General features: G+C 39.5%; 1 protein-coding gene across 1 annotated transcript; it reads right to left on the reverse strand.

Annotated features, from left to right (window-relative positions):
* Window positions 1-40: 40 nt before the first annotated feature.
* On the reverse strand, window positions 41-24,150 carry SPCS2 (signal peptidase complex subunit 2). Its single transcript, XM_024761995.1, has 5 exons — window positions 24,001-24,150; window positions 12,240-12,323; window positions 11,480-11,640; window positions 6,828-6,962; window positions 41-825 (listed from the first exon to the last, which is right to left on the reverse strand). The coding sequence occupies exons 1-5, from the start codon at window positions 24,112-24,114 to the stop codon at window positions 639-641; spliced, it is 681 nt and encodes a 226-aa protein (XP_024617763.1). The 5' UTR covers window positions 24,115-24,150; the 3' UTR covers window positions 41-638.
* Between the last annotated feature and the right edge of the window lie 194 nt (window positions 24,151-24,344).

Raw genomic sequence — 24,344 nt, forward strand, 5'->3', positions numbered from 1 at the left:
CAAATCAACAGGGATATACTAGTGGAAAACATAGACAAAATAAAACTAAAAATGCCATTGGCTTCTTTAATTGGTTAAGAGCACAAAATGTAACAGGCAGAAAGTCTCTTTTAAGCAAATTAAAAAGCTGTGGGTTTTTTTCCCCCAATTTTCCCCAAGTCAGATATATACACACCCACAAAAATGGTGTGTGAAGGAAAACTGTCATACACAAGAAGTTGTATCCTGAATTAAGGGAAACAGCTGTTGAAATGGGAATTAACACAGTAAAGTCAGCAACAGGTTAACAATTTAAAAAACTGAGTCTTCAAATGCTGCATGGCACAAAGCTATACTATATAAAGTACTGCTAGGTATGAAGGAGGAAGTCTGTATGGTTTTTAGCAAAAATGCTTTTCCAGAAAAGCAAATCAAAACAATGCAATCAGCAGACCAAAGAGGCTACAGCTAGATATCAGAGCTACAACTTCTCATATCTGAGCTAGAAAATTCTATTTATACAGAATGGACTAAAATTTCAAGACAAAACTGACATTTTTTACATTTCTTACTTTATCCATATTAAGTTCTCTGTTTCTTTCTCCCTCACCCCTCAATTCAGCATGATCCAGCCAAAAGATGGCTGCTTTTAGAAGTGGCTATTTTATTTTCCTTTCTGTGGCAAGACTGTCATGAAGCCTGGATATCTCAGGCTCATATGCATCCATGACCAGGGTCCCGCTGTGGTCAAAAAATTTAGCAATGGATTTGGTGAACTCGGCTTCCCGTTGCTGCTTTGTTCTTCCACTGATGAAGGTCAGCTTCAGAGTGTATTTGTCATCGAACCTAAGCAAAGATAACAAATCAAAAACCAAACAGACATTCAGCCAGTAACAAGAGAGCACCAAGTGTTTTTGAAAAATAGGGCTGAGCTGGCTACCAGTGATATAGGGAACATACAACATTATCCTTTCCAGAAAAAAAAAAAAAATTCCAGGGCACCTTCAGGATAGAAGTTCTGGTTCACAGGCGTTGCCATGTCTTCCCTGATTTAATTACTGTGTGCCTCCTTTACCTTGTCATAGATTGTTAAACCACACGGACCATCTTCTCTCACTGCTGGCCTTTGCTTCGTTGTTATGCTAGAAGAGTATTCCTAGTAGACACTTTTCTCCAGTCTCACCTGATTAGTGAGACTGATTTGTCTGTAACAAACGTTCCCATTTGTTAAGTTCATACTTGGGCATGAACTTTTCTGGGAAAATCTTCCCAAACTGGGTTAGATGTCTTGCCTTTGTCATCCATGCACCGTCAATTAATAGTCAACCCAATTACTCAGTGCCTATCATCTGCTAGGTCTAATGACAGGCTCCTATGCTGTCAGTGAAATTACCTATTGAAATGATAATTAGGTATTTTTGTTCTTCACGAGTCTCAGGGATTCTTTTTTTTTTTTAATTTTCACATATCACTTGTGAAATTTATTTTTTTAATTTTTTGGCTGCACCATGCAGCATGCGAGATCTTCCCTGACCAGGGATCGAACCTGTACCCCCTACATCAGGAACATGGAGTCTTAACCACTGGACCACCAGGGAAGTCCCTGTCTCAGGGATTCTTGAGGGCAAGGATTTTGTCTTATTTTCTATTCTTAGCTTGGAGTTTGTTGGGCAATCAAATTTTTATTGATAAATGAAGAACCCTTGTTTTCACAGATGTTCCTCAATTCCAGGCTGCTCAGTCCTTGATGCCTGTAATCAATCTAGTTCCAGGTTCTACCCTGATCCCAGGCCAGGGATATCTTTTACTACATGAACTCCAGAGATCCCTTAGCTACACCTTAAGGTATATTGAAGGCTTTTACTATCTCTACTTATTCAAGAGGGTTTATAACATCAACCCCTGACAGGCTGACATTTCTCCCCGCAACTGCACCTGTTTCTGTCTCCATTTAATTAGGGCATATTCGGTGGACTGTCAGGCTGGTATTATCTTTAGAGGAAGCAGAGGCTTGAGCCTCTGCTTTTTTCTGCACGTTTAAAACAGGAAAAGCACCACCTATTTTTCAGGATCACTGTTATGGTTGTAACAGTGCCTATCATTAACCAGTGCTCAAAAACATCATAGCTCAATAAATTGTTGTCTAGCCTTTACAAATAGCTAGGAGTAAAGGTCCTTGAATATTTTCAACACCTCAAAAATTTTTCTCAAGCTCTGATCAACTGCCGCTAACTGATATCACAGTAATTTTTGGACTTTTGAGCCCCGTTCCATGGCTCTGATGGCAGGACACGATCTAATGCATTTTTAAAAAGTTACTCATTAATTCAACAAATATTCAGGACTAACCATATATGTCAGGCAGTTTTGGATGCTAAGGATATACATCAGTGAATACAACAGACAAATGTGTCTTTTGAGACTTTTATCTTGCTGTGTGAGGGAACAATAAAATAAAGATTATGATATTCTTTTAAATATGGAAAGTCTTCACTGAGCAGATGTTTGAGCAGAGCCTAAAGAGGTAAGAGAACAAGCTATCTGGAAAAAGAATATTCCAGGCAGAGGACACACTAAATGCAAAGGCCCTGAGGCAAGCACGTGCCCAGAACGTCTGAAGAACAGAAAGGAGGCCAATGCAAACAGAATGGAGAGGGACAGGATAAAAGCCACAGGAGATGCGGAATGTGTGTCCATGGGTGTGGGGCTGCAAAGAATAGATAAGCATGGACTTCTAAGCTATGCTTAGGATTTCAGTCTTTATGTGAGAGGATTTTGCGCTGAGGATTGAGTTGATCTGCCTGACGTTTTAAAAGGATCATTCTGCCCACTGTACTGGAAAGAGACTGCGGGCAGGGAGAGCAGCTGCAGAGGTCCATTAGGACATTATTACAGTAACCTAATTGAGAGATGATGGCTGCAGTGGAGATAGTAAGTGGTTAGAATGAATATAATGAGAAGGTAGAGCTGACAGAATTTGCTGACAACCTATTCAAAGGATTGAGATAAAGGAGTTGTCAAAATGATTCCAGAGTTCTGGCCTGAGTAACTAGAAGGATGGAGCTGCCATCTATTTAGATGGGGAAAAGCAGGTTTAGGTAAGGGATAGCAGAGTTAGGTTTTGTATATGTTAATTTTGAGATGCTTATTAGGATCCAATGTCAAACAGAAAGCTGGGACATAGCTGGAGTTTGGAGAAGGTCTAGGACGAAAATACAGATTTAGAGATCTTCATCATCATAGAAGGTATTAAAGTCCTGAAAGTCTGGATAAGATTACACATAGTAAGTGAATATAGATAGAGAAGAGCTGCTAGGAACGAGCACTAGTGGCATTTCAAATTCAGAGACAGGGGATAATGAAGAATCACACAGGACTCTAAGGAACAGAGACTAAGGTAAGAAGAAAATTAGAAGGTTACAGTATCCTACAAGCCTACTTTAAAAAAAAATTTTAACAAGGAGAGAGTGATCCACTGTTCAAATGCTGCTGACAGGTCAAATACGATGAGGAAAGAGAAGTGAAGATATGCAAATCCAAGAGATGATGAGAGAAGAAAAAAGGGGAGCAGAGAAATGAGAAGACCATGTGAGGAGAATATGTGAAAAGAAAAACAACTTTTTCAGGTGGGAGAAATTACAACATATTTGTATGCCAGAAAGAATAACCAAGCAGAGAGGGAAACATCAAGTAAATGAGAAGGGATAGAATCGAGTGGACAAGTGGAGAAGAGGCTTCAGACAGGAACTGAGAAAGAAGGTAGAGTATGATGAGCACTGTGAGTGGATAATGATGGGGGAATTCTGACTGCTGCTATCCTCCCAGAAACAAAAGAAGCTGAGAGTGAAATGGGGGAGGAGGGCAAGAGGTTTGAGGATAGAGAAGAAGGTATGAAAGATCCTCTAGGATAGTGGGAGAGTAACTGCACTACAGAAATGCCACGGAATCTAAGCTAGGTAAGGAGGAAGTGAGACAATGAAGAGAAGAGGACCAGGGAAAAGGTGGTAGGCTCAATGGATTATGGATGCCACTGGGGCTGAAGAACTGCTGGGACAAGAGAACAAGAAGGAGATAAACTAGAAAAATATAAAGCAATGGTCAAAGAGTGGGATACTTAAAAATGAAATTATTGAAGGTAATTAGTTATCAGTAATAGCAAGATCTAGGGTATGTCCAGGGAAATAAGTATTTAAGACATGGCAGAAAACAAGATAATCAGAGGAGAGGAAGTAAAACTAAGAGGCCAGAGTACTGGAATAATCATCTACTTGGATACTGAAATCATCAATCAAGCCTTCTGAAAGGAGCTATGTTAAAGAGAGTGCCAATGAGCCAGGAGCCATCTCTAAGGAAAGAGGAGTGAGCCTGTATTTCACAACAGCAAGAAGGAACAGAGGTGGCATATTTCCTTTCCACAGACACCAACAATGTGGCAGTTGGTAAAAGTCAGCAGTGAATGTGAAAAAAGTCAGAACCCTCATATACTGCTAGTAGAATTGTAAAATGGTGCAGTTGTTTTGGAAAACAGTATGGCAGTTCCTCAAGCAATTAAAAAGAGTTACCATATGATCCAGCAATTCCTCTCCTAGGTATATTATATGAGAATTTGTCCACACAAAAACCTGTACATGAATGTTCACAGCAGCATTATTCTTAAAGGCCAAAAGGTGGAAATGACTCAAAGGTCCCTCAACTAATAAACGGATAAACAAAATGTGGTATATCCATGCAATGGAATATTATTTGGCATAAAAAGGAATGAAATATTGATAACATGGCTGAACCTTGAAAACATTATGCTAAGTGAAAGAAGCCAGTTACAAAAGATCACATATTACACGTGATTCCATTCATATGAAATAAACAGAACAGGGAAATGTACAGAGTAGACTAGTGGTTACTTCAGGTTGGGAGAATGAGGGGATAGGGAGATGATTGTTAAAGGGTACAGAGTTTCTTTTGGAGAGGATAAAAATGCTCTAAAGTTGACTGTAGGGGACTTCCCTGATGGAGCACTGGTTAAGAATCCGCCTGCCAATGCAGGGGACACAGGTTCGAGCCCTGGTCCAGGAAGATCCCACGTGCTGCAGAGCAACTAAGCCCGTGTGCCACAGCTACTGAGCCTGCGCTCTGGAGCTTGCGTGCCACAACTACTGAAGCTTGTGTGCCTAGAGCCCGTGCTCCGCAATAAGAGAAGCCACCTCAGTGAGAAGACTGTGCACCACAATGTAGGGTAGCCCCCGCTCTCTGCAACTAGAAAAAGCCTGTGCACAGCAACGAAGACCCAACGCAGCCAAAAATTAAATAAATAAATAAAAGTTGATTGTGGTGATGGTTGTAGACATCTTTAAAAACACTAGAAACCACTGAACTACTTTAAATAGGTGAAATATGGTACGGGAACTATATTTCAATAAAGCTGTTTAAAAAATACTTAAGTCAGAATGTAAATAATGAAATCAAGATGTTGCTAGGGTCTAGAATTCTGAAACTCTGCTTTAGGGGCCTGGCACAGGGTGCAGATTTATGACAGCTGAGACCAAAATGGCAGCTGTGAGTCCTGCCAGGAGATAAGAACTCAGGTGCAACATCAGAATGAAGGTCTGCTCCTCCTTACAGATACCTCCACAAGCTGGTAATGAGAGGCTGTTTGGCGTTGATGCTACACTTACCTTCATATATGTGAGTAACTGTACTTAAAATTTGAGAGCCTACTATGTGCTAGGAACTATACCATGTGTTTTTAGGATAGTGACTGAGAGCATGAGTTCAGATGTGGCTAGATTCACTTTTGGGCTCTATAACCCTGGAATAATTCATTAAACCCTTTGGACCTGGGTTCTTATCTTTAAAATGGGTTGTTCTAAGGTTTAAATGAGACGGTGCAGTTGGCACAATACCTAGTATATAGTAAATGCTCAACAGATGCCATCTTTCATAATGCTTGGTATACAGTTGACCCTTGAACACTATGGGGGCAGGGGGAGGGTGTTAGAGGGTGTTAGGGGTGCTGATGCTCTGCGCAGCTGAATATCCATGTGTATGTAACTCATAGTCACTCCTCCATATAGGTGGTTCCTCTGTATCCACAGTTCCGAATCTGCAGATTCAACCAACCATGGGTTGTGCAGTACTTCAGTATTTACTATTGGAAAAAAAGCCCATGTATAAGTGGACCCACGCAGTTCAAACCCCTGTTGTTCAAGAGTCAACTATATATACCAGTTGGCATCCTCACAAAAACTGTACAAATCATTTTTTACCCTATTAAAGCTCAAATAGTTTACCTGATATACCAAAAGTCACACAGCTAGAAAGAGACAAGCTGGAATTTGAACCCAGTTCTAGATACCTAGAAAGACCTGAGGTGTCAGCTGCACAAAGTTACACCCATTGCTGACTGAACTGTGCTTCTCTGAGTTGCCCAGTGCATTGTTTCAGAGATTCCTGATTGCACAGACTGCAGTCAGGATCACAGAAGACACAGAAGCTAATGGGGTTCTTCAAAGACAACTGACTTCATACCTTTGGCCTTTACAGATACATATATAGTTTATAGTTCTGCTCTCTAACTGGCTCAGTTTATTGGCCACAAGGAAAAAGAAAATCATTCTTTATTCTTCCACCAACGTACTTTCTCCCACAATTTATCCTCAGAGCACTTCTGTGATAATGGAATCTCAGAAGTGCAATACAAAGGAAAACCTTCTAGTTCACAATCCTTTCTTCATTTTATATGACTAGCACTATGATCTGCAAAGAGTAGGCATACAATAGTCTGTTGATAATGACTAACACCCAGAGAAAACCCAACATCAGGACTTAAGAATCTGTGAGGATAGTCATACCTTTTGAGACTGGACGACAGCTGCCAAATATCATCAGGATCCATCCCTGTGGGATCTTTCCTGTGGGCCACGAGAAAGATGCTCTTCTCCTTATATGAGGTATAAATGGTCAGGATCCCCATCATCACAAAATAGGTTCAGATAAAGTTAAGGGGAAAATACACAAACATACACACAAAAGAGAAATAACACAAACTGACAAGCAAGGGCTACAAAAACTTTCATAATGATAGGCCTAAAGAAGACAGTTTTGTCTTGCTGTAAGAACACTGAAAATTTAACTATTTCATTTTCATCCTTATGTTTATGCAAGAGAAGCAAGGCTCTCTCTGGTTAGTTCTGCAAAGAACATCTCAAAAAACAAGAAAGGAAAAAGGTACAGGACATAAATCGGCTCTCATCTTTCTGTTCAAGGACAACATATATAAAGAGATCCTCTATTACCTAGTTTGTCAAGACTTGTGCTTATTTCTCCATACAATACAAAACTAATAATCACAGTGGACTTGACCACACTCAACCAATTTCAAGGGTCATTAAAAGAGGAAAACTGACTTCAAATTAGTTTACTATAAGAGTCTCATGCTCTACCAAATGAGCTAGCTGGGCGACTACCACAATTTAGTTTACGAGAAGGACAACTACTTCCTCAACACATGTAGGCTTATTATTATACTCAGTTTTTGACAGTATTAACTATCATACTTGAGTACCTGTGTGCCAGAAACTGGCAAAAGAGCTTTGTGTACATGTGTCATTTAAATTTTATGAAAGGGACAGGCAGGAAAGTATAGCACAAAGTATGAGCTTTGGAGTAAAGTGGTCCTAGATTTGAACTCTGGCTTTTAACCAATGTGACATTGACAAATTACTCCTTATCCCAAGGCTTAATACTGTCACCTCTAAAATGGGGATAAAAACTGACTTTGTAGAATTGTCATGAGATTTAGTAATGGTATATATATTTTTAGTGTACACCACACAGAAGACATTTATAATGGTACTATTATTACGTATAAAAATGACATGATTATAAAAATGGCAAGATCGTGTTTTGTTTTAAACAAATATAATCAAACAAATGAAATTCCATCAAGGCCGTTCTCTTGGGAGGCCATATAATTATAATAAGGTTGCTGTCATTGTTCAAAGATCTTTGGAACTCTTTTGAGAACTGTCTCTAGAACCTATGGCATATTCTTCTGAACTGCCTTAATAGTGAAAAAGTTCATACTGGGATGATTTATCTGATACTGTAAGCAGTCAAGGTGCAAATTCTGTGACTATAATCTGAGATCAATTTGGATAATACCACTTTTGATCAGGACCTGCTTTATTCAATGGCTTTCTAACTGCCTCTGAAGAAAAATCCCCAAAGTGGAATTTTTAGAAATATTTCCGGCGGTTGTAAGATTGTTATGAAAAGTAAACTGCCTACCAAAATGACCTGTTTTCAACAACTAGGACATATCAGTATATAGCAGACATGCAATAGCATGAGGTGGCTATTTAGAATGAGGTAGTCCTATATATACTAATATGGAAAGACATTCAATATATTTTTTAAGTTAAAAAGAAAAGTTCAGTATGTATAGATTGACTTGGGGAGGAGGGAGTGGGGACCACAAGAAAACTATCAACATATTTAACTTTATATTCTAAATATAGTATAAAATCTCTCATTTGATCTTTATAATAATTCTGTGTGTATTACTCCTATTTATAAGTAAGCAGCATTCAAACAGTCTCCAAAAATTATCACAAAAACAACTTGAAATTTCAAACCCAGGTTCTCTAGCTGTTATACAAGCCACACCTATACCTCATGCTCAGTAACTCCCAGCCTAGCCCCTCAGCTTCAAGGAAACCTGACACAGATCTGAACCTCCAAAATCTGATCCTTTCCTAAAACAGGTATACCTTGGAGACATGGCGGGTTTGGTTCCAGACCACCACAATAAAGGAGTGTCAAAATAAACTGAATCACACAAATTTTGTTTCCCAGGGCATATGAAAGTTATGTTTACATATACTGTAGTCTATTAAGTGTGTAGTAGCATTATGTCTAAAAAAAACAATGTACACACCTTAATTAAAAAAGACTATTGCTAAAAAAATGCTAACCATCATCTGAGGCTTCAGCGAGTAGTAATCTTCTTGCTGGTGGAGGGTCTTGCCTCAATGTTCAGATGGCTGCTGACTGAGCAGGGTGGTGGTTGCTGAGCACTGGGGTGGCCGTGGCAGTTTCTTAAAATAGGACAATGAAGTTTGCTGCATTCATTGACTCTGCCTCTCATGAATGACTTCTCTGTAGCATGCAGTGCTATTTCATAGCACTTCACCTGCAGAACTTCTTTCAAAATTAGAATCAATCTTCTCTCAAACCCTGCTGCTTTATCAACTAAGTTAATGTAATATTCTAAGTCTTTTGTTGTCATTTCAGAAATCTTCACATCTTCACCAGAAGTAGATTCCAGCTCAAGAAACTACTTTCTTTACTCATCCACAAGAAGCAACTCCTCATCTGTCAAAGTTTGATCATGAGATTGCAGCAATTCAGTCACACCTTCAGGCTCCACTTCCAATTCCAGTTCTCTTGCTGTTTCCACATCTGCACTGTCTTCCTCCACTGAGGTAAGGAACCCCTCAAAGTCATCCATGAGGGATGGAATCAACTTCTTCCAAACTCCTGTTAACGTTTGATATTTTGTCTGCTTCCCATAAGTCACAAGTGTTCTTAATGGCATCTAGAATTGTGAATCCTTTCCAGAAGGTTTCAATTTACTTTGCCCAGATCCATCAGAGGAAATCACTATTTATGGCACTACAGCATTACAAAATGTATTTCTTAAATAATAAAATCTGAAGTTGAAATTACTCCTTGATCCATGGGCTGCAAAATGGATGTCGTGTAGCAGGCATGAAAACAACATTAATCTTGGTGTACATGTCCATCAGAGCTCTTGGATGACCAGGTGCATTGTCAATGAGTAGTAATATCTTGAAAGGAATCTTTTTTTCTGAGTAGTAGATCTCAGCAGTGGACTTAAAATATTCAGTAAACTATGTTGTAAGCAGATGTGCTGTCATCCAGGTGTGCTGTCGACCAGACTTTGTTGTTCCATTTATTGAGCACAGGCAGAGAAGATACAAAATTCTTAAGGGCCCTAGGATTTTCAGAATAGTAAATGAGCAAGGACTTCAATTTAAAGTCACCAGCTGCATTAGCCTCTAACAAGTGAGTCAGCCTGTCCTTTGAAGCTTCTCTCTAGCTATGAAAGTCCTAGATGGCACCTTCTTTCAATATAAGGCTGTTTTACCTACATTGAAAATCTGTTGTTTAGTATATATAGGCACCTTCATTAATTATCTTAGTTAGATCTGGATAACTTGCTGCAGCTTCTACATCAGCACTTGTTGTTTCACCTTGTACTTTTATGTTATGGAGATGGGTTCTTCCCTTAAACCTCATGAGCCACCCCATGTTAGCTTCAAACTTTTCTTCTGCAGCTTCCTCACCTCTCAGCCTTCTTGGTATTGAAGAGAATTAGCACGTTATTCTGGATTAGACTTTGGCTTAAGGGAATCTTCTAGCTGGCTTGATCTTCTATTCAGACCACTAAAACTTTCTCCATATCAGGATTAAGGCTGTTTCATTTTCTTATCATTCATGTGTTCACTGGAGTAGCACTTTCAATTTCCTTCAAGAACTTTTGCTTTGCACTCACAACTTGGGTAACCGGCACAAGAGTCCTAGCTTTTGGCCTATATCAGCTTTCAACACACCTTCCTCACTAAGCTTAATCATTTCTAAGCTTTTGATTTAAAGTGAGAGACATGTAACTCTTCCTTTCACTTAAACTCTTAGAAGCCACTGAAGGGTTATTAACTGGCCTAATTTCAATACTGCTGTGTCTCAGGGAATAGGGAAGGCCCAGAGGAGGGAGAGATGGAGAGATGGCTGGTCTGGAGCAGTCAGAACACACACAACATTTATCCATTAAAATGTTAGTTGTCTTACATGGGTGTGGTTTGTGGTGCCTCAAAAAACAATTACAATAGTAAAGTTAATGATCACAGATCACCATAACAAATATAATGATCATGAAAAAGTTTGAAACATTGTGAGCATTACCAAAATGTGACAGAGATACAAAGTGAGCAAATGCTGTTGGAAAAATGGCGCCAACAGGCTTCCTCAACACACAGGGTTGCCACAAACCTTCAATTTGTAAAAAAAATAATGCGCTATCTATGAAGCACAATAAAGCAAAGTGCAATAAAGTGAGGTATACCTATACCCTGGCATGAGTGGCTTGAAGCAACCTGGTCTAATGGGTTAAGTTCTAGGCTAGAAATGAGAAGAGCTGGGTCTCACTATTCCTATGTGTTTTCCTATTAGGTGCTCACACTTGGATTATAACCTCTACATTAATAACTAAACAGAATTAAAGATAAAATAACTGTATTGAATCTAAAATATCAATGATAATTATAACATAAATTTACAGATGCTCACATTTCATAATGTTAAATCGTAACATGAGCAGGCCCCAGGATGAAAGTTTGTTTTTTTGTAAGAAGCAGAGAAGAGTACCAGTAGAGATTTTAAAAAACTGTCAGTAGAAAACAAACCTGAGCTTAAAGGATATGATATAACGCACAAAGCCAAAACAGGTTTGGACTTTGGAAAGGGGTGCATATAATCCCAAATCAAAGCCACTATGGCGAAGAAACAGGAGATGGTACAGATGGTGAGGCGACCGTCAATTAGACCAAAATTCTCCACATACTTGTACTTTTCCAGAAGTACCTAGTGAGAAGAAGAAGGAAGCAAGCTAATAGGAATACCTCCCTCTTTGTATCTGCTTTTATTCTTAATTTCCATGATGAAAGTTATGTTAATCATATAAATGATCAAGTTGTTATCTCCAGTCAGAATTTTGCCACTCTGAGCGAAAAAAAAATTCAACCTGTTTACAAAGATCCCAGAGAAAAAGTTCATCAACTTCTCATACATTTTTTTTTTTAAATCCTCATCTCCCTAGAATGAAGCTAAACTTTTCTTTTCCCTTTTAAAATACAGAGATGACCCATCATGGCTGAATGCCCTATATTCCCTCAACCCTCTTGCCTCTAGGCTAATTAACCTCAAAAATGATAGATTACCAGCTTTCTAGAATTCAAAAATTAGAGATTCTGAAGAGAAATTTGAGGTAACTAACAATTACATTTTAACACCTGTTCCCCTATATACACTGTAAGGATTTTAGAAAATGCTTTCTGACTCAATTCCTAACACTGAAAACTAAAGTCATTCTAAGTCATAGAAGGAAAAAACCCTGCAAGAGATGTGCCATCAGCTGTATACATAGTAACAGACTCCCCGCTCCCCACCCCCAAAGAAAGTACCTTTTTGGCAGAATCATCCAAAGAATTTTTCACAGCTGATCCATCCCATTTGTCAATTTTTACAGGCTTATCATCAATCTTCCACTGTAAATCAAACAGATAAGTTGTGCGTTAAGAGATATGGCATCTTACTAAAAGTAAAATGAACTACTTCCTTAAGAGCATTCTCAAGTATATATAACATTTATTCTCTCTTCTGATGTTGGACAGCTAAAAGACAAAACACTTGAAAATGAAGTTGAAGGAGACTAGGTCACTAGAATCTGGTGGTACTCGTATGATGTTGCCAGTCTCCATGCTAGAAAGTCAAATGTACAAGGCCAAAACCAGAACACTTACATAGGCTGCAGAGACTATAGTGTGAACTCAAATATCCCATCCCCATTTTACTAAAATGTGGGAATAGAAAGGAATTGCACTTGTTCATCCTTTCATTCTGTGACTACAAAATCCAGACAATATACATCCATGAACTTTCGGATGCTAACAAAATGACAAAGGTCTCCTTTAATACATTTTTGTCTGCCAACAACTTTTATATTTTATCAGCATGTCTTAACTGTAGGAAAACAGCAAATCCAGTGTAGTCTGTTGGAAAGAACATTTTGAACTAAGTCCTATCAACAGTTAGGTACATGACTTTGTTCTGACTGAGAACAAGTTCAGAGATGCTGCATACAAGAAATAAAGATGGAACAAACATCTGTAAAACGTGAGAAGATTTTAAAGGAGTGTAGAAATATAATTCATCAAACTTAATTTTGTGATTCTATATACTATTACACAAAAAAGAAAAACTATTCTGTGAAGTTTGTTGGGGGAAAAAACATGAACTAAAACAGTCATACCTCAAGTGATTAAAACTCAATCAAGGCTTTCCCCTTTGTGTCTCATAAAAACAAGAATTTTCTTTGAGAAAATTACTAGTGGAAGCATGTTGTAATGATGATTCTCATAGCCTGCCAGCCTACAAATCACACGACACTTAATTTAAAAAATACAAATTGAACCAAGAAGAAATTCATAGGCTATCTAGCTAAATAGGTCGCTTACACTTAGTTTAGTAAATCCCATTTTGACAATAGCAAGCAAAAGAAAGAACTTGTATAGCCAGAATCCATAACAGAATTTGAACTATTTGTGAATCAAAGTCATTAAAAATTTTTTGGCTCGTTCCAAAAAAAAAAAAAATTATGTTCTCAGAGAAACCCAGCCACCCATCACTACCTACAGTGCATCACAGAAAAGAAACTTGCCTCTACAATTCAGAGGATAACTTCTTGGCAATATTGGGGGATAAAACAGAGAAGAAGCCATTACAACATGTGCTAAAATAGTCTCAGCTCTAACTCCACTGGTACCTAGAAGGATCTTCAGTAAGTGGTACAGGAACATTTCCAGTGAATTACATAAACAAGAAAGTTTATAATTGATTTCTGAAGAGATAGGAGCATCATCCATTCTGTGTAAATGAAAAACCTTAGCCTATATCAAAGCAAATAGCATCTCTGCTGTAGTACAGAGATACATCTGGGAAAAAAGGCAGGAAAATGGACATTTTCCATCATTCTCAAAAACTGCCCATCAACTAAAATGTACGATCCTGGTCATGTACTCTCTATTGCTATTCAGGACTATCTTCTTTCCCTCACTCTTCTCTTCCTCAACCCTAAGTGCAAATTACCTTCCTTTTGTAAGGATGTGGTAACTCTGCACACAATTCCTCTTCCCTGCATTCCCTCCTGTGTATTATAGATATGTGTATATTGAGCACAATCAACCATCACAAGTATTGACTTATTTAGTTATTATTTGCACCAACATCATACATATATATACATGGTTTAAAGAGTTCTGTAAGTTATAAAAAAAATAGAAGTCCTGCTTCCCCTCCCCTTAAGACTCTTTCTATTGTCATTTTCCACTCTCCAGAGACAGGCACTAATTTCAACTCCTTTGGCTGATTTTTTGGGTATCCACATCTCTGGGGGGAAAAAAAAAGTTTATATTATTATTTTCAGTTCTCAGCATTAAATCTATTGACTTTTCACCATGAAGGATGAGATTTAACCACTTCATCCCCTGCCATTTTCACATTTATTTTTCCTGCTCCTCCCTCACCATCTTTTTAATATAGTTATAGTAGATCAATATTGATTTGGTCTTATACCTTAGTTTTTGCTAGATCATTATTTGGAGGTTACAATATGACCATAAATGCTATTCACAGATGAGTCATGTGTATTAGGATTACTTTTTCTTTCCTGCATAGCTTTTTGCTTTTCTTGGAGCTACTATTGTTTTTGTTGCTGTTTTTAATCATACAACGTATTTCTCACCAATATATTCTCAAATTCTCCCTCAATTGTTTAACTCTCCTTTCAATATTTGCAATCATATTCAGCATTCTGTGAATTTCATCTTCCTGGAGAAATCTCTCTTGGAGCCTTCTGGACTGCTTCAATCTAGGTGGATTTCTTTCCAGTCCTGCTGTATTAACTGTCATCCTGGAATCTCCCTTTACTATGACCCAGGGAGTTCCATTAACCTTCTCTTGGGCTAATCCCCCTTTTCTTAGATACCATGCCTTACTCTTTTCTTGGTTAACTATTCCAGCCCCTGTCCATCATCTCCACCCTCCTCCCACCACTCAAATTTGTAAATTGAAATCCTAAACCACAATGTGATGGTATTAGGAGGTGGTGCCTCTGGGAAGTAATTAGGTCGTGAGGGTAGAGCCTTCATGAAAGGGATTCGTGCCCTGATAAAAAGACATGAGAGAACCTGCTTTTACTCTGTTTTAACCATGTGAGGATACGAGAAAGTTGTCCGTAACCAGTTAAGAGGGCTGTCACTAGACCCAACCATTCTGGCACCCTGATCTCAGACCTCCCATCCTCCAAAACTGTGAGAAACAAAGTTTGGTCGTTTAAGCAATCTAGTCTATGGTATTTTTGTGAGAGCAGCCCAAACTGACTAGCATCCTCCTTTTACAGATAACACTAAGGGTTTAAGAAATTTGCCCAAGGTGAAAGCTAGGAAGTGGTAAAGCTGGGACTCAATCAAGTTTTCATAATTTCAAAACCTGTGCTCTTTCATTATTCTACACTGCTTCCCACAAAATATAAGGAAAGGAATTATTAGCCATAAAAACAAAAGGACACAGACCGCTGAAGTGACAGCCATACAAAGTATCTTGATTCTTATCTAATAAGTTATAGTTAATAACAAAAAAAATCTTAAAAAGATTTTAATCTTGAACATGCCAACAAAACCTGCAGAATACAAAATATTTGGAATTTTCCATTTTCCTCCAGTTAAAACCAACTGCTATTTGACTGAAAATACAGTTCAAAAAGTCCTATCTTAAAGAAATTACTTCCCTGCCACTATCAACATAAAACACTTTATCAAACCAGCACACTGATGCCAGACCTGGATGACGAACCATACACAAAAATTATGCATTTGATGGCTTTGACAGAACATTACAAAGACTCACTTCAGTTATTCTCCACTGCAAATCTGAATAATAAAAAGATTTTAGTAGCAGTGAAAACAGAAGTAAAGTTATGCAGTGATAAAGACCTCCGTGGATTGCTTCATAACGTTCCTTAGCTTGACAACTGGGCAGTAAGGCTCAAAGGATTCCTCAATTCACACTGAAGAGATGAAGGATACCAGAAGTGAGCTGTGCCAATGGAAGGACCCTGCTCTGATTTTAAAAGAACTGAGCATGGCTCTAAGAAAAATTAATAAACCTTTTTTCTCTCTTCTTTGATCTCTCTCAGTTTACAAAGTGGATGTAGGCTGCAAAGGGGGAAGGTAGTAGGAGATGAAGCACATGACGGAGGGAGCATATCCTAGATGGCCTTATTTACTAGGCTAGGGGACTTGGGACCTTCAGTGGAGAATATTTTAAGCAGGTGAACAACATAATCAAACTTATGTTTTTTTAAAAAGTCATTTTTTTTTTTTTTTTTTTTTTCAAAAAAGTCATTTTTAGTGGCAACCTAGCAGATGGTCTGGAGGGGAGTAACAATGGAGATAAACACATCAGATGGGGCCTGATTTAGATGCAGGGCCTGAATTAGAGCAGCAGCAAGGGGATGAAAGGGGATTATTTATGAGGTAGAATTGGCAGGACTTAACATCAGACTAGTTACAAGAAACATGAAAGAGAGAAGATAGAGATGACCATTCTACTAGAATTCCGGCTTAGATAACTCTCTGAGCTGTCATATTGTTTTCCAAGATAAGAAACAGAGGAGGAAAAAGGAGAAATACCCATTTGTATATGATGAGTTTGAGATGTTTAAGCTCTACAGTTACACTGATTTCAGAATTTTCTAAACCAAAATAAGATTATGAAAACTGATGGCAGACTCAGAAGCTGAGATACTATTTGAGTTGGAAATACGTACCCCTACCTCCCATATGCACTCATTTGGCAAAAGATCAGAAAGCAGTAAGTTCAAAATAAGAAAAAAATGTTCAATTTGGGGAGCAAACGATGTCTGTCTTGAGAATGCTTACTGTCATCTAATTCAGATTCCAATTAAGGAATACCAGGATATCTCAAAGAGAGACATTATAGCTCCTGGCAACATACTTAATCTTCAATTTCCATCTATTTTTTATAAAAATGGGCAAGAAATACTGCGAAGAAAATTACTTGCTTAATAGTGGCTTATTATTGGCTGCAGTTATCACTGGAGTTAAGTTGGAAGTTAGAAATGACCACACGATAATTATGAGCATGAGTATCAGTGGCAACACCAGAGTAACTGGAGGTAAGTAGACTGGATCTGGCTACTTAAGTCTAACGTAACTAACAGATATCAAAGTGGAGATGGCAAACATTTAGACATATAAATCTGGGCTCAGAGGAGAGGTCTAGGTTGTAAATATAAATGTGGAAGTCATCAACTTAAAGATGGAATTTAAGCCATGACACTGTTTATCTCCTTGGGATGAGTGTACATGGAGAGGGCCAGGGGCTTGCTGATATTTACAAGTCAGAAGAAAAAATAACAACAATAAAGACAGATAAGTGGAGAAAGAGGAAAACCAGGGCAAGTGGTGTTCTAGAGGCCACATAAAGATAATATTTCAAGAAAGAAGTGATCGATGAGTCAAATACTTAAGGCCAGGTAATAAGAAAAACCACTACGATTTGACAAGACGGAGGTCAGAACAGAGAAATGGTGCAGGCAACAGCTAAAGAAGGGACTTGAGCTGATAGAGGTTGTTAAAATCTTTGATACCACTGTGTATATAGTGGTAAATAGTTAAAAAAAATAATAGTTTGAAGCTTTAAAGGTTACTCCATAAACCCTGTAAAAATAAAAAGAATGTTTTTAAAATTGAGATCTAATTCACATATAAAACTCACCATTTAAAAACATACAATTCTGGCCTTCCCTGGTGGCACAGTGGTTAAGAATCTGCCTGCCAATGCAGGGGACATGGGTTCGAGCCCTGGTCCGGGAAGATCCCACATGCCACGGAGCAACTAAGCCCGTGCGCCACAACTACTGAAGCCCACGCGCCTAAAGCCCGTGCTCTGCAACAAGAGAAGCCACCACAATGAGAAGCCTGCACACTGCAACAAAGAGTAGCTCCCGCCCACCGCAACTAGAGAAAGCCCACGTAGCAACGAAGACCCAACGCAGCCCAAAATAAATAAATAAATTTTAAAAATAAAATGTACAACTCAGTGGTTTTTATTATACTCACAAGGTTGTGCAATCATCACCATCTAATTCCAGAACATTTTCATCACCCCCAGAAGAGACCCTATTCCCATAAGCAGTCACTCCAATTACTACCACCCCACCCCCAGCCTTGGCAACCACTAATCTACTTTCTGTTTGCATGGATCTGCCTATTCTGGACATTTCATATCTATGGAATCATATAATATGTGGCCTTTTGTGACTGGCTTTTCTCACTTAGTATAACATCTTCAAGGTTCATCCATGTTGTAACGTGTCAGTATTTCATTCCTTTTTATGGCCAAATAATGTTCTACTACATGGATATACCACACTTTTATGGGTTGCTTCCACCCTTTGGCTATTGTGAATAATGCTGCTATGATCATGTGTACAAGTTTTTGTGTAGACACACATTTTCAATTCTCTTGAGTTTATAACTAGGAGTGGGATCTGCTGAGTCATATGGTAACTCTTCTTAACTTTCATCATTTTACATTCCATCAGAAATGTAGGAGGGTTCCAATATCTCCACATCTTCACCAATAATGGTTATTTTCTTATTTTATTATAGCCATACAACTGGTATCTCATTGTGGTTTTGATTTGCATTCTCTAATAACTAATGGTGTTGAGCATCTTTTCATGTGCTTACTGGCCATCTGTATATCTTCTATGGAGAAATGTCTATTCACATCTTTTATCCTTTTTTTTGCTTTTTTTAAAATCAACGTTGGGGAAGCAATAACAGGTTCTTTTTTAAAAAAAATATTTATTTATTTATTTTTGGCTGCACTGGGTCTTTGTCGCTGCATGCGGGCTTTCTCTAGTTGCAGTGAGTGGATGCTACTCTTTGTTGCGGGGTGTGGGCTTCTAATGGCGGTGGCTTCTCTTGTTGCAGAGCACGGGCTCTAGTAGTGCAGGCTTCAGTAGTTGTGGTACATGGGCTCAGTAGTCGTGGCTCATGGGCTGTAGAGCGCAGGCTTGGTAGTTGTGGCGCATGGGCCTAGTTGCTCTGTGTCATGTGGGATTTTCCCGGAGGGATTGAACCCATGTCCCCTGCGTTGGCAGGCAGACTCTTAAACACAGCGCCACCAGGGAAGTCCGACATCCTTTATTCTTTTAAAAACTGGTTTGTCTTTTTATTATCGAGTTGTAAGGTTCTTTATATAGTTTAGGTACTAGACCCTTACCAGATATATGATTTGCAAACATTTTCTCTCATGCTGTGGACTGTCTTTCCACTTTCTTGATAATGTCCTTTGACACGAAAAGGTTTTTAATTTTGATGAAGTCAAAAATAATGAGTTTTGAGATGCTTTTAAAGTTTAGTTTGAAAAATGGTATTAAAAGCCTGCATCTTGTTTCTTTAAACACAAACACACACATCACAGTACTGCCATAAAACTGTTCACCCTCTTTGTCAGAGCTGGGTTAGGGTACAGGCATACTACCCTGTTCGAGTCTGGCAAGCTAAGATCCCACTGAAGAGAGCAAAAGAGTATATATGACCTATCTAAGGACACATGTTGGTGGGTGACAAAGCCAAGGCTTCAGCCTAGGTCTTCCAACCTCAAAACAGATGCTCTTTCCACTACTACATTAGCTAGCACATGGTCTGCTCCAGTATGAGAGGCAATGTACTAATAAGTAAGGTAAGAGTACTGGATTAAGAGCTGGGAAGCCAGGTTCTGGAATTGTAATTAACTCGCTGTGTGCTCTTGAACAAGTTGCTTCATCTTCCCCTCTCCAACTGTGTCCATGTGTATAAAATGAGGAGGCTGAACACATGAACTTCAAGGTCTCTTCATTATAAACATTTTCGAGAAAACACTATTGATTAAGCAGAATAGTTAAAAACCAAACAAGAAAAAACCCCCTTAGTTCTCAACCTGGATGTGACTGTTAAACTGTAGAGGAAATAAATAAATAAACAGCTATGTGTGAAAACATGCAGCTGTCCAGGCCCCACCCCCAGAGAATCTGATTCAGGTCTGGGATGAGGTCCAGAAATCTGTATTTTTAACTAAAACCCCAAGAAAGTCTGATGTAGACAGTCTTCATATGTTATAAAAAATATTATCTAAGGAAGCTGAAATCCAGAGTAACAAGCTAGTTAGTGGCAGCTATACATGTTTTGCTGAGTGCTTACTATGTGCCAGGAACCACTTTTTAAGGTAAATACTATTATTATCCCCAATTTACAGATGAGGAAACTGAGATACAAAGAGATTTATTAGCTTGCCCAAGAACATATATCTGTTAAGTGGCAGAGCAAGGATTCAAAGCCAGCCAGCCAGCCTGGTTCCAGAACCTATGTTCTCAGCTACTAAGGTATAAAAGGGGTACTTTAAGATCAGGTTGACAGTTCAGCCAGGAGATAGAAATCCACATATGAAGTTAAAAGGGCCTGGATATAACTTCTAGAAAGCATGGTTTAATACCACATGTCAATTTTAATAGCCAAAACAATTTTAATAGCCAAAAAACATCCAGCCAGGAGACAGAAATCCAACTATGAGGTTAAAAGAATTTGGATATAGTTCTGGAAAGCATGCTTTAATGCCACATGTCAATTTTAATAGCCAAAACAAATTAAGCAAACAATTTTTATAGCCTGCTATGTAGAACAAAATGCTTTGATGTATTTTGGGAAAAATAACTTACTGCAATGATCTAAGTTATTCTGTGATGGAAGCTGGAAGGTTATATTTGCATACCTATCTTTAAGATCAGGAAACTAAAATTGCTTTGTTCTCAAAGTCAGTTTCATAGAAGCAGAAACTCACATCTGCTTAGGGAAAACTACAAGCACATTTGCATCTCTTTATTACATTTCTTCATGGCAAATAAAACCAAAGCTGCAAGAAATAAAATAAAAACCCTCCAAAAAATCAAGACAAATCAAATTAAAGAAACTGTAAGGTAACAGCCTCTCATTCCCACAGAGTGAAAGCTTCTCTATTCATTCAGCTCCTGCTCCACTGAGAGTAACATCTTTTCCCCATTTGCTCTTCCACAGTACCCTCAGTTTTCAAATAGAGGCTTCATCCTCTAAGGCAGTTTCTGAAGACTGGGGTGGCAGATCTGAGGTTTTTTTCTCTGCTAAATTCAATGCTCCAAGTATTTATTCTGTGTTGATCACTATAGAGAACGTCTCATGGGAAACTGGACAAATTGGTAGAACAATATAAAACAGTATGTCATATTAAGTGACAGCTGAATTCCCATGTGCAATAAATGCCAGAGACTTCAGAGGAAAAACAACTCAATGTAAGGCTGAAATGAAGTTCTCCAAGAAAAAGCACCTAAACAGCTCCTGACTTATTTTCTCTCTCCTCGGCCCCTCACTTCTCAGTTAATTCTGCCAAGTGCTCCTTTCTGAGGCCTTTTATCTATCTCTGCTACTCAAGTTAGGGTTCTCCTCACCATATCATTCTATTTTTATAGCCCTGTACAAAGAACATTTACCAATATTATGGCTTAATATTTACAACAAGCCTACCATATGTATGGGCATACACAATGTACACATAACGAAATTTATGTTCAGTGATATCATAACTTATCCAAGAACATGTAGTTTTTAACATGCTGCACTAGAACTCAAACTTGTCTTTCTTTTTATATTAAACCCCATATACTAGTATGGTATGAGGCCTTATTAGAAGACTTCTAATTTCTGCCACTCCGAACTATTTGAATAACTTTTCTAAAACCACTTTATATATTAGGCTCAAAAACCTTCAACAGACTTCCTTCCTACTTCTACTTCAAGCAAGCCATGCCCTTCTTCATCTGATTCTACCTATTTGTCTTTACAGGTCTCTTAGAGCAGCGGTGCCCAACCTTTTTGGCAGCAGGGACCAGTTCTGTGGAAGACAATTCTTCCACAGACCGGGGTGGGTGGACGGGGATGGTTCAGGCAGGTAATGCGAGCGATGGGGAGTGACAGATGAAGCCTTGCTCGCTGGCACCCCATTCACCTCCTGCTGTGCGGCCCGGTTCCTAACAGGAACTGGGGGTTGGGGACCCCTGTCTTAGAGAACAGTCAACTCAGTACCTGAGAAACATCAGGCACCGTGTACCTTTGTTCAAGGACATTCTTAACTGGTAGGCTGTCTGTCTCTCTCTCTCTCTCAAAATAAGGTCCCAGTTCCACTCTCAAACATGAGGTCTTTCCCTAGGGCTCTCATCCCCTTATCAATTAGATCTCAGGGATCATTCTCTCACTTTAACTTCTCTAAAAAGTACACATGTGAATACCAAATAGTTTTATGTTTAATATTTTGGGTACCCCATGTCCTATACTCAGCTATACTGAGTACTTTCTGACAGTAGGATTCTTGATTATTTTCCTCTGCCATTACACCTCTGTATTAGATACTATAGGTTACAGAGATCATTAACATATATCATCTCATTTGATTCTCCCCAAAACCCTAATATTTCAGGTGAAGAAAGGAAAGCTTGGTGAGGTTAAATGACTTGCCAATCTTCATACAGTTTGAAACTAGCAGATCTACGTCAAAGCCCAAATCTTCTGACCCCCAAACGCAGGTTCTTCCAAAACGCACTGATGCCATACACTTTTCAGTAATCACTGCCTTAGCAGACTGTCCATGCTTAATGTTTGCTGGTGATGATCCAAGTGGAACAAAGAACAAGAGCACTCAATGGGACAGAATAAACATAGGCCGTGAGGTGTTCACCCAGCAGGAAGGCAGGATCTGTGTATGAAAATGACCATCAATTCTCAACACCTTCACACACCTTGGAGCGATTTACCATCCCAACTCCCAGAACATGTTCCTATCTCTTAAGAAGGGTTAAGAGTGTGAGAACCATGTAATTCAAAACCAATGACACCCAAAAAGAGAAGCAAAAACATCTGGATCCAAACCCCTCAATATGATCATGTATTCATTTCTTAAGCACCTACCACGTGTTAAGCACAGAGAAGTCTGAAAGCTGTTTTCAATTAAAGGAAACAATCCTGACTATTTACTATGTTAAAGACCCCATGCTTAACATTTCTCATCAAACTGGCTTAGGGCCCTACAATGAGAGAACTGGAAGGAACCTTAGGGTACATTAAGGCTAAGTCCCTCATTTTACAGATGAGGAAACAAAACACAGGGAGAACAAGCACATTTCAAGGTCACACAGCTAATTAGAGGCAGAACCAGTACTAGGACCCAGACCTACACGCCAATTGTTTCTCTCGAGATGCTATGCAAAGGGCAAGAAGGGCCAACCCAGGAAAAGAATCTTCCTTTTTTTCTTTTCTTTTAAGCCCTTGTTGTTAGGACCACATTAACACAAACAAACAAAAAACAAAACAAAAAACCACAACTGGATGGGTAGAGGGGGAGAAGAGGTAAGCCTGAGCAGGTAACAAGCTCATGAATACGATTCACCTAGGGCACTTGGCGTGGACGGGGGGAGGGAAGGAAGGGGGAGGGTGAAGAAGGAGAGAGGAAAAAAGATAAATCTTAAAGGCTTCCTATCAGCGCGTAGGGGAAGTCAATACTCGAAGCTCAGTATTCGAGGTATCGAGATAAAACGCCTAGAAACTTCAGTAAGCAAATGGCCCAAAGCACTCTAGAATATGTAGCAGCACGCAAGTGTGGCGGTCGTGATGGGGAGATTGGAGACTACTGACTTCGAACAGCGGCTTTCATTCAGTCAGGATTCACATTTCCCTGTCGGTGAAATGGGCACATTCAACAGTGGCCCCCAGCACCACCAAGGAAAAGCGATGGCTGCACTGAAATGTGAGAATAATCGAATATTCCTAAGAAGCTGTAGTGGCCGGCATTAAGGACCGAACACTTCCGAGAAGTAAAGAAGTCCTAAAGAGGAGAGAGCCCGGGTTTGAGGTGTGTAGGGAGCTGGCTACAAGCGCCCGTAGGGTTCCCACGGTGGGCCAGACGAGCACTCCCTCTGGGAAGCAGCAGAAGAGGGGGCGAGGATGGGAAAGGGGGCTCGCCGCCTCCCGGGCGTCCCCAGGCCTCGCCTGCCCCCAAGAACCGACTTCTCACCTTGTCCAGCAAGCCGCTGCGGCTACTGCCTGTCCCACAGCTGGAACCACTTCCAGCCCCACTACCGCCTCCGCCACCACCAGTTCTCCCTCCCTGAGCAGCCGCCGCCGCCATCTTGCTTGCTTCTGTGTCTCCCTCCCCTCCTACTTGTCCGAAGCCGACTGGCTGGAGCTGACGGCGTGACGTGCAGCGCGGAGTCCATCGGGATCCGTAGCTGGGGCTGGCTGACGCGAGGTTGCCAGCGGAAGTGGTCGCGGGGTTGCCGGAACTTGTAGTAATTAGAAGCTCCAGTCAGCAGTTGCCGCCTACTCGGGCAGCCGCCGCGTCGCGGTTACTAAGGAGTG

The sequence above is a fragment of the Neophocaena asiaeorientalis genome, unplaced genomic scaffold, assembly GCF_003031525.2.
Source record: "Neophocaena asiaeorientalis asiaeorientalis breed wild unplaced genomic scaffold, Neophocaena_asiaeorientalis_V1.1 scaffold263, whole genome shotgun sequence".
NCBI lineage: Eukaryota > Metazoa > Chordata > Mammalia > Artiodactyla > Phocoenidae > Neophocaena > Neophocaena asiaeorientalis.

Bases quoted from the DNA above. Each gene is read 5' to 3' on its own strand.
- SPCS2 (XM_024761995.1), bottom strand. From the start codon at position 24,114: ATGGCGGCGGCGGCTGCTCAGGGAGGGAGAACTGGTGGTGGCGGAGGC. The intron at 11,641-12,239 runs GTACTTTCTTTG...TCTTCTCACTAG, and splicing joins TGGATGATTCTGCCAAAAAG to GTACTTCTGGAAAAGTACAA. The intron at 6,963-11,479 runs ATATCCTTTAAG...CTTTATCTGAAC, and splicing joins TTGGCTTTGTGCGTTATATC to CTATTTTGTGATGATGGGGA.